This window comes from Bombus affinis, chromosome 16, assembly GCF_024516045.1.
Source record: "Bombus affinis isolate iyBomAffi1 chromosome 16, iyBomAffi1.2, whole genome shotgun sequence".
Lineage (NCBI taxonomy): Eukaryota > Metazoa > Arthropoda > Insecta > Hymenoptera > Apidae > Bombus > Bombus affinis.
In genome coordinates, this window is record NC_066359.1 from 1,835,097 (window position 1) to 1,849,087 (window position 13,991).

At 29.2% G+C, this 13,991-nt stretch overlaps 4 protein-coding genes across 4 annotated transcripts in view; 1 reads left to right on the plus strand and 3 right to left on the minus strand.

Moving 5' to 3' along the window:
- The first annotated feature begins 692 nt into the window (after positions 1 to 692).
- LOC126925264 (chromatin modification-related protein MEAF6) lies at positions 693 to 5,449 on the plus strand. Its single transcript, XM_050740635.1, has 4 exons — positions 693 to 974; positions 1,941 to 2,144; positions 2,405 to 2,441; positions 4,127 to 5,449. The coding sequence occupies exons 1-4, from the start codon at positions 903 to 905 to the stop codon at positions 4,459 to 4,461; spliced, it is 648 nt and encodes a 215-aa protein (XP_050596592.1). The 5' UTR covers positions 693 to 902; the 3' UTR covers positions 4,462 to 5,449.
- Positions 5,450 to 6,029: 580 nt separating this feature from the next.
- LOC126925269 (cuticle protein 19-like) lies at positions 6,030 to 9,862 on the minus strand. The gene is made up of 4 exons (XM_050740642.1): positions 8,739 to 9,862; positions 7,519 to 7,571; positions 7,161 to 7,410; positions 6,030 to 6,345 (listed from the first exon to the last, which is right to left on the minus strand). The coding sequence occupies exons 1-4, from the start codon at positions 8,772 to 8,774 to the stop codon at positions 6,076 to 6,078; spliced, it is 609 nt and encodes a 202-aa protein (XP_050596599.1). The 5' UTR covers positions 8,775 to 9,862; the 3' UTR covers positions 6,030 to 6,075.
- Positions 9,863 to 10,100: 238 nt separating this feature from the next.
- LOC126925258 (28S ribosomal protein S15, mitochondrial) lies at positions 10,101 to 11,503 on the minus strand. Its single transcript, XM_050740627.1, has 4 exons — positions 11,121 to 11,503; positions 10,787 to 10,920; positions 10,457 to 10,652; positions 10,101 to 10,383 (listed from the first exon to the last, which is right to left on the minus strand). Exons 1-4 carry the CDS (start codon positions 11,357 to 11,359, stop codon positions 10,125 to 10,127), a joined length of 828 nt encoding a protein of 275 aa, XP_050596584.1. The 5' UTR covers positions 11,360 to 11,503; the 3' UTR covers positions 10,101 to 10,124.
- Positions 11,504 to 12,235: 732 nt separating this feature from the next.
- Positions 12,236 to 13,991, minus strand: part of LOC126925219 (midasin) — a 138,027-nt gene continuing 136,271 nt past the window's right edge. The window contains exons 25-27 of the mRNA XM_050740530.1: positions 13,030 to 13,816; positions 12,730 to 12,970; positions 12,236 to 12,518 (exon numbers count right to left, since the gene is read on the minus strand). Of these exons, the coding sequence (XP_050596487.1) occupies positions 12,336 to 12,518; positions 12,730 to 12,970; positions 13,030 to 13,816 (1,211 nt within the window). The 3' untranslated portion in view covers positions 12,236 to 12,335. The remainder of the gene's footprint in view (positions 12,519 to 12,729; positions 12,971 to 13,029; positions 13,817 to 13,991) is intronic.

A 13,991-nucleotide genomic window follows, 5' to 3' on the forward strand; every position in this document is an offset into this window, starting at 1 on the left:
TCGATTTCGTTGTCCGACCGATGAAATTATAACAACTCTTCTCATGCGAAAGTGACAACGAAAAAAGTATACGTGCTCGTGGTGCACTGGTGCTTCGCATTTATTAAATAAAACTGTATATCTATAGCTTAATCTTTTAACAATAAGTTTTTCTTGAATTTAAATAATTGTCTTCGATACAAAATGTTGCCAGTTGGGCCTGCGATTTAATGTTTCCTGAATTATCATCTGCAATCTTGTTTAGATTTTTAGAAATTTTGGAAAGTATAAATTGAATTTCAGATATTAATCTAATTCAATATTCTAAGTTGCGTTTTTTAATTCTGAATCGTAGATTAGATTAAGTTACATCCGTAACTGGTCCTATAAAAAGAAGAAGATAAATTAACTTTATTAAAATAAATGCATATTCTGTGTGGGAAACGGAAGGTTTAGTGAAAAAAATATTGTAAAATATTGTAATGTAGCTGGTCCGAGAAGAGAGGAAGAGGGTTCAAGTCGATTCAGCTTTTTGAATCTTCGCGCACTTCTACAAGCAGTGCATTTAGCGTTCCATGGGCACCAATCCACGTACTTTCTCCCTGAAAAAAAAAACCCAAAATCAAAGGTAATAGCAAGTAACGGTAAATATTATATATATATATAATATTATAAATAAAAATATAATGCGAAAATAAAATTATATAAGATAAATTACATGTTTTAAAAGGTTTAATGTCATGAAGAAGGAAGAGATGAAGATGGAAATAAAACTAAATAACCAGTTAATGATAACTTCAAGTCGATGAAGAATGTTTTCGTTTAGAGTTGGTATTTGTTGAATCGGTTGAATGTAAAGACGTTATTTGCGCAAAGAAAGTTGGATCTGTTGTTATTGTTTTATCAATATATTTAAATACATAATGTCGACGAAATCCTCCGTCGATTTGCGAGCAGAACTCGCTGAATTAGTGAAAAGGAAAGCAGAAATAGCTGTGAGTACTGAAGCAATTGTCAAACTGTGCCTCCTGTAATGTATTTCTATTTTCTTATCAATTATATATTTGGTATAATTGAGATTATTGTTATTGTCACGAGACAGAACAATTTTATTTACACCCAATTACCAGCTTAAACTTTGTAATAAATTGTTTGTATTGACTTTTAGATATTGTAAGGTTATGTCGACCTCTGATTTTTTCATGTTAATAATTAATGCTTTTACTTTCTGGTTTACTTATATTCCTAAACTATCACTAATGTAAAATATTAATTGCTTGTGAATTTCTAATTCAATTTTTAAAATGTACCTAACCTCAATAGTTAATTTTCATATTAGTGAGTATATTCATCATTTGTATTTAGTATGATTTGGCGCATTATATGTTTTTGTTTATTTATCTGATCTATTGAAAAATAGAATAATAATTCTTTTATTTTATTTCATCTTTTGTTTAGTATTAAAGAAAATCTCTTTTGCTTATGTAGTATAACACACTTCTGTATTATTTAATAAACTTGCATATTGCCGGTACTTCTACCATTAAATATATCTTTTAATGTATAAAATAGTTCACACTGTGTTATATTAAAATATGAATAATGCTAATGTTTCTGTTTAATGTTTTAAATCATATTTGTAATAATATATCGATCTCCTTGTTAACATTATATAATATATTAAGAAAAAATTTATCTAAATAGTAAATTAATATTTTAAGTTTCTGATTCTTACCTATGTTACAGAAATATATTGAACACGATTTAAATGAAAATAAAATAATATAGTTATTGCGATTATTGTATAAATTGTTATCTTAACACGAAAGAAAAGCAAAGTTTAAATAAAATTTATATAAGCGTAATTACTATCTTTTTTGGAACATTAATATTACACTTTTTAAATTAAATATTAATATTAATTTGTTTTGTGTCTTTCATAAAATATTAAAATTTTACAGGACACTCTTGCCAATTTAGAACGCCAAATCTATGCATTTGAAGGTAGTTATTTGGAAGACACACAATTGTATGGTAATATAATACGTGGCTGGGACAGATATTTAGCCAGTAATAAAAATACTAACAGTAAAGCAGATAAACGAAATAGGAAATTCAAAGAAGCTGAAAGACTATTCTCAAAATCTTCTATTACCTCTATGGCTGTTAGTAATCAATATTTTATTTTATATAGTGTTGTACTTTGTCAAAATAGACAGAAATGTATTGTTCAAATTATTAATAAGAGAAAATTGTTTAAAAGCTATAGCATCTTAATAAAAGTATATATTTTACACAGAAACTATTACGTTTAATTTCAGTATTATAAAAATATGAGCTATAAAGAAAAACTAATCGCACGGGCATTTTTAAATCTTTATATTGAATGTACTGTTGATAAATTAAAAGTATTACATTTTTACAGGCAGTCAGTGGACTTGTTGAAAACACCCAGGAAAAAAGTAAGGACCTCAATGGATATTCCTGAGATAGTTAATTCTTTAAAGAAAAAAAAAGAGTACAACTTATTTTTCATCCTATCCCTCCTTCCAACTTTTCTTTTTATCCTCTCCTTGGTAATAATTCTTTTTAGTTTTTAAGTTATCCTTGATTATTATCTTTTTCTTTTCAATGTATCGATCAGACTGTCTTCCAAAAAAAAAAGAAAAGAAAGCATAATAAATATCGATTGTTGCAAAGTGCAGTTTATTACACTAACAAAGAAAGAATATTCAAAGGATATTCATTGTTGCTTCCAATTTTTGTGGAGTAATTTTCTTTTCTTATGTATTTAAGTTATAAATAAATTTTAGTTCATTTTTTCGACCTAGTTTGATAATAATTCGTTTTTGAACTTTTCGAAAGTAACTTTTTATCATACGCACTTTACATGTTGATTTTTCTCTGTCTGTTTTCATCTATATTCACCTTTTTTCTGTATCTAATTATAAATAAATTTAATATCTATTTCTCTTACCTGTTTCGAAGTTTTATAAAAAGTTATTCCTCGATTTAACAATTCTATCTGCTACCATTGTCTTGTTCTCCGTGTATGTCAGTAGTAAACTTGTAATTTGCTTTTCTCGTACATGTCGAAAGTGTAGAAGAACGTTAGCTTGAGTATTGTTATCTTTATTTTCTATATTTATCTTTTCTCTGTATCTAAGCTTTAAATAAATCCGTGTTTTCTGTATTAATGTGGGTATAACAGAAACATTTCTTTTATACTCTCAATATACAAGATAATTTTTAAAAGTAATTGTTCACAGTGATGCTTATGAAATCGATCAAAATATGGTAAAGTAACAATTATTTACATTTAAAGCGTGTTGTTTCTTTCACTTTTATGAGAACATCGTTCTTACATGGTATACTTTCATATATACTTGCTATATTTGCTTCTAGATAGCCAATTTTTTAAAGTCGCAGAATGTTAAAGAACTAAAAAATGTATGTTTTGATCGATTAAACAATTTTACACTTTAATTTTAACTTATCGTCCTATTGTTAGTTTCCAGTTTTATTGGTATTTTACTGTTTCCTTGTTAGTGTTATAACTCTAGTGAATGTTAATTGCGATTCAATCTTATGACTTATATGATACATATGAACATTATATGAACGAAGAGTATTGGCACTATAAGTATCAATGGTAATGTGAAATTATAGTGCAGAATGATTTTTCAAATAGGAAATATGAAATAAAGATTTATTTCAAAAATAGTTAGAGAAATAATAGTAACATGTAAATTAGAAATCCTATATCCTCGATGTGACTCAAATATTATAAGTTACGAATCACAACTACTTGAACTTAACTACTATTATTACTACTATTACTACTACTACTATCACATTTGTGTCTTCCAAATGTACCAATACTCTCTCTCTCACGCGTAGCCTTCGAAATTTCTCGATCTTTCCAATAGTTTAATCGATCAAGCGAAGGTATATTTTCATTAAACGACACTCGCGGTTAAACAATTCTTGACTGATTAATTGTTTGACGAATAATCGGTCAATCTGCATCTGGATAAATCATGCACAACTATCGATCGAGTAATCGACTAATTAATTCTTCAGTTCGGTCGATCGTACCACGTGCCGATCGGGGATCGCGGTTTTCCCATTATAAACTTGATTCCAGTTGACCGGTACAGTGAATCGGAGTCGCAGATCGGCAACAGCGGTAGCGAGGACAATTGCAGCCTCGTAAATTCTCATGGAACAGCTGCCAATAGCGGCAATAGCAACGGTAATAAGGAGTCGTCCGGGAAAAACCACTCTGTAACTGGTCAGTATAGCCAGAATGGATCTATCGCCTCTTCAACCGAGATTGCTAGACAATTTGCGAATGGGCACGCGAGCAATGGCAGCTTGGAGCACGTCTCCTTGAAGGAAAACACTGGAAAAGAGCCTTCGAAAAATAAGTCTGGGACCAGCGCGAAAAAGAATAGCAACAAGAGGTCCAGAAATAGGTAGAATAACCTCGAGCCGGTGTAATCTCTGGATAGTCCACGTGAGGACTATCAATGAAACATTCCTTCCTTTTATTCTCATTTGATTCTGTCGATGTACCAGATCTCACTGTTTTATACAATAAGTGCACCACGGAATACTGACTTTTTATGGGAGAGTGAACGTTATAGGCTTATTGTTAACAAATAAGAGTATTAGGATTAGTAAGTGAATAGCAGTTTGGGTAACGAAGGGTGTCGTTTTACCATCCGGATAGAATTTCTATTTCTGTTTCCATAAAGACTATGATTGTAAACCAACGTATATAGTATTGTACAAAGATAAATTTCAGGTTTAGAGATGAAATGATATCAATCGTCTTATTCGGTTAGTTGAACAGTATGTATTACGCTTAAGAGATAATGTAGAATTATGAAATCTTTAGTTCTTGAGATTTTATTTCTTATAATTCCGTGTTTCACCACAAATATCAAATCTGTTACCATTAGTTAAGCTCAGTCAAATTTTGTCATCTCCACTATTTAAGCGTTATAAGAGATCCTAATAATTCGTATTTTCTGTCCCAATTTTAACGATCCGATAGTTTGTTTTATAAAAGATTTGTGTTAGAAATAGTTGGTACATTTTGTTACTTTTATAATATATAAGGTTCCTCGAATGATTTTAATACGTATATAAAAAATAGCATAATATTTGTAGCTGTAGTGAAAATAAAACTGATAATTGCACAAAGAAATGAAGTTGGATGATCAAAGTATTATTTGTGATTACGTTGTGGTAATTTAAAGGTTCAAACTGTTTGTTTACTTTTTTAAGTCAATTTTATTTTTATTGATATTTTACGTAATATATGTTTATCTATCCTTTGCAAAATATGATTATTCACACTTGTAAAATTAAAATTTTAACAGAAAGTATAAAAAAAATTGAAAAATATTTTTTGTAACCACTGTATTTAAATAAAGCATTATTAATAAAGGATTTGAAAGTACCTAATTGAATCATAGATCCGTAGCGTAGATTTTCATTTTATTTTTTTCGACACATTTTTTTTTAATAATTTTAATTAATCAACGCTATATATTCTTATTTGTAAAATTACAAAGTACTATGTTCGTTTATTAATTAATTATTTATTTATAAAATCTTATACAATGGAGTATTTTTCTATATTTTTACTTTTTAAGTCTTGAAACGTCCATTTTCATTACCATTTATTATATTTTTCTTCCTTTTTATACGTTCAAAATATTTGCAAATATTAAGAATATTCCATTGTAATTAAATACAATTAAACAAAAGAAATGAACGCTTCGAAATTTTATCCTTATCAAATCAAGTATAAAATATCGTTTTTGTACGATTTAGATAAAATGTATATACATTACTCGTTGGAAAATTTTTATCATTTTATCCGTTACTTTCGGGTTCTTTTTTAAATGCCTTTGTATTGAACAAAGAAAAAAAAAAACAATAATTTTCAACATGAATTTTTCTCAAGTATTTTAAAGTATTGTTTATCGTTAGAAAAATGTAATTGGATCAAAAATGATCGGAAGAACGCAGTGGGATAACAACTAAATACAAATTTTTATTCGCAGAACATTCGATTTACCTTTAATGAGGATTGGAAATAACAGTTACCGGTAGAAATGCTTTCAAATTACTATCTTTTTTCACGTTCTTCGGGGGTTCGTTTCTGGTTACAACTGCGTTGAAGCCATTATGGTCATCAGCCGTGTAAGTGACTGTTCGAATTGAACCATCCGCTTCGACCACAGAATATTCACCCTTTACCGTGTCACCGTCTCTCTCTTCCCACGCTGACTTAGAATCGCCAGTATATCCATCCAGGACGCCATAATTAAACGAATATCTTGGATGAGTCTGTAGAAAAATGAGATTCTATGTGAATAAATAGAATTATACTTCTTGCGTAAATAAGATTATACTTCCTACATAGTACTAAAACTTCTTATCCTGAAATAAAAAGGTGTTGTTATTTTTATGTTCAGAGGTAGGATCACATTACTTATTACTATGTTTCACGGATAGATCCGCGCACCGCCAAGGAAAAACATTATTGCACGCACTTACTGACTAGGGGAAAAAAGGAAAACAAAAAAGTATCTAGAACTATCGATCGAATCTATTGATTGCCTCTAGAGCAATCTCCTAGTTACTGCCTTTTGTAACTAGCGTATCCGCATGTGGAGGGTGAGCACAAACTCACGTTGCTATCTTCAACAAAAGGTTTCTTATTTTATAATATCATAAGTTTGTATGACAGTTATACAGAAAAGGGCACACTTTACCGAGTCTAATGATAGTCAAATATGTTACGTTATAGAGGACAACATTCAGAATAACTTTTGCCTATACATGTTACCACCGCTTGGCCTTCGTTTCCGAGATATTCATGGAAATCTTCAATTAAATTTAGTTTCCGTTATACTTCACCCTGGCATATAGCTGGCCAAATTTTTACATAACCCAACGTTAGCACAACTTAATTTTTATTCCATACGATTTTGTAAGTGTATCGTAAATTCCAGTGTTAAACTCAGTGTTGATCTTGACAACATATTTCAAGCTCATTGAAATCGGTGATGCGTGTCCCGCTCTGTATAATTATCGTTTTTATCGTATTTCAAACAAATCTATTGTAAATAACATAGCTAAAAGTGTCCTTTACAAATTACCGTGAATTCTGCTTCTTTTTCATTTTTCGTATCGGTCGCGACAACGGCAGACGCTGTTTTAAAAATCGGTGGCGCAACGTATACCAATGATGACGTCTTCGGCAATGGTCTGTACGAGATCGGAGTGGAAACTTTCACATAAGTCGGAAGTATTGGTTCTACTTTGCCTCCGATTGATTTAAGGGCGCACGCCACTGGCACTGCTGCCCCACTCGCGGAGATTGCATCGATTGGCGCGCAAGGAAATCTTCTAAATATCAAACAATCGTTTCATTATATAAGATGATTCTAAAGCTTGATGAATTGCTAGCGGTAGTAATGAAAGTTTGTAAAACTGTAATGGATTATGAAATCTTACTGTTGTAGGACACCAGCAATGATCAGCTTCAGAAAACAACACAAAATCACGATCTGTAAGAGAAAGAAGCAAATTGGAAAGGAAAATATGAACAGAAAAAATGGGAACATCTAAATGTCTTCGTTATTTGCGTATATATGGAAAAGTTTCTTAGATGAAAGGAGTACGAAGGTTCGACGAAGTAAATATAGTGCCGAAGAGAAAGTTTTCTCACGATTACTTTTAAAAATTCTTTTTTAAGTATTCATATATTTTATTTTTATATTCGTATAATGGTGCGATATTATAATCTAAAACGAATTATAAAAATACACAAATTTTCAAATTCGATATGGTACGTTTCTTCACGTTGTCCGATTAATCTCAAATTTTACACAGGTACACAGAGAAAACAAATTCGTTTTTCGAAAAATAAGATGTATTCTAATATACATACATAATATGTGTGGGAGCGCTAAGGAGTTTAGAAAAGTTTAGAAAAATGTTTAATATCTTGGAAGTATAAATATGCGCGAAGTTGTAGCGAAGACGCCCGAGAATCGAACTATCTACCGCGCATGCGCAGATTGGATTGTCATTGCACAATGTCTACTGCAGTCTTAAGGAGTGTCGCTATTCACATTCAGTGGTTCTCGAGCAACGTTTTGAAATAAAAAAACAACCTAAATCTTAAACCTTCGAAACGATTGACCAGATGACTAATAAATCAAACAAAACAATGTAAATGTTTCTTTAACTATAAGAACGTATATCATAGGTCGAAAGAAGTCGAGTCGAACGTGGGAATTGATATTTATATACGTTTCTTGCCGATTGTGAACCGCTACATTAAGCAACCGCACTTTCAACTAGCAACCGCGGGGCCACAAAATAAAAAGTGACCGATACATTTATAAAGATTTATGGAATCGAGTCTTTTTAAGGTAGAGAAGTGCATTAAGATTACATAAGTGCGTCAAACATTTTTTTATGCTCCATTATAATCGTTATTGTGACTTGTTTCTTTTTTTTAAATTTGATAAATCAACTTTTATATCTTGTTATAAAAATATTTATGCATATTCCTTTAAAATGTTTTCTGCGCGTCTCTTCTCAAATTTAAAACGATTAACATAAATTATTCGAAATATAATATGTAAAAAGTTTTATCGAAATAATTTAGTACTTAATATCTATTATTTTTTAAAAATTAATTGTATAAATAGTAATCTTCATTTTACCTTGTCGGTAACACTTTTCGAGAACTGCGACTGCATGTTTAGAGAACTATAAAATCAGCGTTGTGTAATGAAATTTGCACCAGAGATATACTTCTTAGATTTCTTCCTGATTTTCCATTAAAGATTATCAATAAATCACATTTTTCTTGTTTCAAAGAAAAAAATATTCTTGATAATTAATTACATACACATAGAGTCTTCTCAAATATTTGCAAATATTTGTACATGTGTATGCACTTATGAATAGAACTTAAACGAAATTTTAAGGTCTACTAAAACTTTCACGGCGGTCCGTCAAAGAATAGAACTTCAGCATCCAGCTCATCTTTATATACGGCTTATATAAGGTGTTAACAATGTTAAACGATTCTTTTCGATACAAAAGTATTTGGTATAATTTTTAATAGTTGAAACAATATTTTCAAACAAATTTTGCCTTTTATTTAATTACAGATACAATAATTGAATTGTTTTAATCACTCTATATACACGCGAATTTTTATCTATATTGTTCCTATCTTTATGTAAATAAGAAAGAAAATCTAGACAACATTAATAGAGAAAATGAAATTAGAAATTCGCATGATTTATTCTTTATTATGTACAAAATATGATAAATGAGAATTATAGATACTATGGTTCTTATAATTTAATTATGTATATGATTAAATTATTTCAAACACCCGGTATGTACGAGAACATTCACTTACATTGTTTGGATCTCTCTTGATACAAGGGATGCGCAACATGCAACCGTGGGAACGTCATCACCTGTTGAAACTGATGTTCTTAAACTACCAATGCAATAGCAATAAAAAATTTACGATCTCATAATATATTTAAATTATTTTATATGTTTATCTTTACTCTTAAATATCTATTAATACTCAAGTTTGTACTTATAACTCGTTATTCGAATTACATAGAATAAATATTTTTATTTGATTATTTATCAAACCAATATGTTAAATAATATCTTTTTATAGAAAACAGATTTTCTCCTTCTAAAAAGGTGATTTTTTACGATTATTCACGTAATGCCAAACTTCAAATTAAATAACTTTTTTAAAATTAAATAACTTCCTTCAAATATGTTTGATAATTAGATAATTCCCATTTACATTCTGGAAATAATTTTGTATTATAAAATACCAAAGATAATATGAAGTAAAAATATTAATATTTTAGAAAAATTTCAATGTTTTTTAATTCTCAAGTATTTTTTCTATTTTTCAAAATACCATGTGTGCTTTACAAATTTAAAAGAATTTTCTGTATATCATAAATCTCATAAATTTTTACATTTTTTATTATTTACCAGAAACCAGTTTTGCGAAATCAGAAGTTAGATTAAAAAGATGATTAAGAAATGTAGGAAACATTTATTTATTCAATCTCTTTTGATAATTCTTCTACTTTCTTTCGTGCAGCATCAATTTGCTCTTGAGTTACAGTTGGTTCTAGGCCATACTTTTTTTCTTCTTCTAAAATATACTCCAAGTTTATAGCCTTTTGAGCGAAAAATGTCTTTTGCTGTTCTTTTAATTCAGCTTTAAATGCATTTAATTTCTGCTGAATAATACCATCGCAGTAATTTTTGGTCAATTGCCTTAGTGCATTTTTTCTCGACACTGAGCCAGGAACTCTATAATTAGTTAAAAGCTAAAGAATTCATATAATAAACAATTTATTATATACAAAAGTATGCAATATCATACTCTGGTCGAGCTATGTAAACAAGATTCAAACGTTCAAGAAGCCATTCAAACCGTCTATAATCCCATGTTCGCAAATGTGTAAGAAACTTCCTTCTTTTATCAATTAATTCTTTTAGAAATACTTTGGTTTTTACATTTTTTGGATGCTTTTCCAAATATTTTTGAAGATATTGTATTTCACTAGTCATTGCAGCAACTGAAATAATTTATTTTGTTTGAATATATAACTGGAAAACATCTAGAAATTTTTATAAAATTGTATGTGGTAAATTATATATAAATCTAAATTAACAGTAATACTTTCCAAAAATAAAACAAAAGTATATGTACTTCTAACTTCTGCAGAACCTCGATCACAAACATGCCTCTTCACAAGTCCTATCACTCTTTCTCTTTCTAAATTTTTAAATTCTCTTTTTGGTTGAAACTCCAAAGTGAACATTCTTTTTACAATTTCATCTGCACTGCGTTAATAATCAAACAATGATTAATTGTCTATATTAGTTAGACTCTTATTTTGAATAAAACACATGAGATAGGCATAACTAAAGAATATATATTTTTTAGGATACAAGAACTTTAATAAATGTAGTTTTTATTCATTTTTGTGGGATAACAAATTATCTTCTATATAGGACAATACAAATGTATAGTTATTACTTACTCTTGTAACTCTTTCGAATTCTGGTAATAGGCTTTAATATCTGTAGGTTTTACAGATACTTTTACTCCCAAATCACCGGTTTGTCGTGGATCTATGCTCGGAATTTTGGCTGGCCGTGTCCACTTAATTTTATAATCGTCGATAGTTTGAGCCATTCCGCGGCTCAAATAACCTCCAAACATATATACATTGTTCACTCTTGTACTTAATAATTTACAGCAGCTTATTAGCGAATTCATATTTATTTATAAACTAGGTATTGCAAACAATCAAATTAACTACAAATTATAAGTTAATAGATATAAGATATACAATTGCTCAAATATTGTCACTACAGGCTATACACAAATAGAACACACATTGTGCATGAACATGATCATTAGCTAAAAGCAAGTTTCCAATCAAGAATTGAAATTTTACCGTGATGTTCTAATTGAAGTTATTTTTTAAATTACAAAGAGTAGTTAGGCATTCGTATTTAAAATTACGAATAAAACTTTTAAAAATCTTTAATTATTTACATAAATATTTTAAATTCATGAAACTATTACAAATGTGTATGTAGATAAAATGTATGTAGTTAAAATTCTTTTGAAAGATTTACATTTTTACCAAAAAAAACTATATTGAACTACTTGATTATACTAGTATTTTTTACAATTATAAATACATTACATTTCCAAATTTGTGTAATTATCTTTTATAGTTTTCATACCCTCGTTTTATATGAAATTTAAATTCCCGCTTTTAAAAACTGTGTGCTTTCCACATGAGCAGTAATAATGTAAATATGTTACGTGCGTAAATGTGTTTAGTATTTATATTATTAATTATTTTATCAGTGATTAGTACAAATTTACATAAATTCATTTACTGTTAATATAAGTTACTGCATTTCCAGTTAAAATTTTATGAAAGTTTAATACAGACAAAGTATATAATTAAAAATTGTATTGTAAAAAGGTATATAGTTAAAAATTGAAAATACTATGTATTCTTCTAATTTACATGATGTGTATTAATGCAAACCAATGTATATTTTTCTATTTATTAAGCATTAAACATGAGTAATTTCTTTATATAAGTTGAGTTGTTGAGGGATTAAAAATAAAATGTAGTAAAAAAATCACTATATTTACAACGTCACTGTGTAATGAAAGTACAAAGTTTAATTACACATAAAAATTAAAATAAAATTATTTACACAAATTACTTTTATATATCAATCCTGCCTACAATCTCAAACCATTGTCTTAATGCATCACTTAACACAACAGGTAATGTATCCAAATCTCTAAGTATAATATAAAATGGGAATGGGAAATTATCCATGTAGGAACTTATACCCAATAACTTGCCATCTTTGAAAATTGGCATTCTTATATCAAGTATTGAATCCTAGAAAAAATAATACACATGATAAAGAAAGCAATTTTGAAGACTATTAGTATATAACTATAAAAACAACATATAGATATTTGAAAAAGCTTATTTAGTATCTTCAAAGTTAATGAATTTTCGTTAGATGTCTAATAGAATTTAAAGATTTTTCATTAAAAAGTTCAAATTATATCATTTTGTTTAATTATAAATTTTATTAAATGCTCACCTTATTTAAAGGATTATCAACTATTATGAAAACAAGGAAAATATTCAACAATTTAGCTTTCCTCACAGCTGCAGTTACTTTTTCTGTCCCTTCTGAAAATATGCCTCTACCATCAGATAAGATGGTTACCAACTTCGCATTGTCAGAAGAACTGTCTTGAGATGTGAACATTTCCATTATGAAATCAAGTAGTTCACCAATCATTGTCTTCTTTTGCTCAAATTTCATTTCTTGAATTAACCTAGAGGGATGTTTAACTTTAAATAATAATACATTTATTTAATTTCCTATTGCACTTACCTAGCACCACTTTCCTCTGTAAAGTTTTCCCCGAAGGGATGAAGGATATTCACTCGTTCCCCGAAATTGATAACAGCAAGTTGGCCAACCTCCAAATATGTCATAGCTTTACCAATCAACGAAAGGGATTCAAATGCTAATTCCTTTGAATGATTATCAGCCATACTACTAGAATCATCAATAGCTAACACTATTTGATAATCTCTTTTTGATGGTTTTGTGCGTCTCAACCAAATTTTGTCTTTTCGAAATTCGCTGGCGATATAGGGAATTACTTTTCTCATGTTTATACGCTTGCCAGTTCTATAGTCGCCTTTTAACCGGGAGGTTAGTGTAGGTTCTAGTACCAATCGCAATTTTTCTGATAATTCTCTAGCAGCTGATTCTGTTAGGGCACTTATTGAACTCCAAGCATTCGCTGCTTCTATCGAAGATGGTCCTTGAGACCACTGACCTAACATATTTTCGATTTCAGTTCTTCTTTGTACAATATCATCCGTAGAAAGATCATAGGATTCCGATTCCGGCAATTTTGTGTGAATAGTGGATTCGTTTCCTCGTAAAACACGACTTGTTGCCACTGTTTCACCTTCAACTTCACCTCCTATTTCAATTTGTTCCACATCATCTGATTTTTCACCCTTAACATTTGTAGATTTGTCTTTTTTCCTTTCTGATACTTTCTGAGGCTGTTCTTTCTTTATTTCTTCTTGATCTTTCGATTCCGGATCTCTATGCATCTCAATGTCATTGTCTTCCAATTTATCTTCCATCTGATCCTTTTTATCTAAATGTAATTAGGTAATTAGTTTAGACTATATACAGAATATTATCTTTAACTTATTGTTACATTAAGTAATATCAATTTTCGATTTTTTATAGTTAAAATAAAATTATCTTCTAAAAATTAGGGAAATATTAGATAGCAAGTAAATAACGAAATTTTTTCAAAAATAAATAAA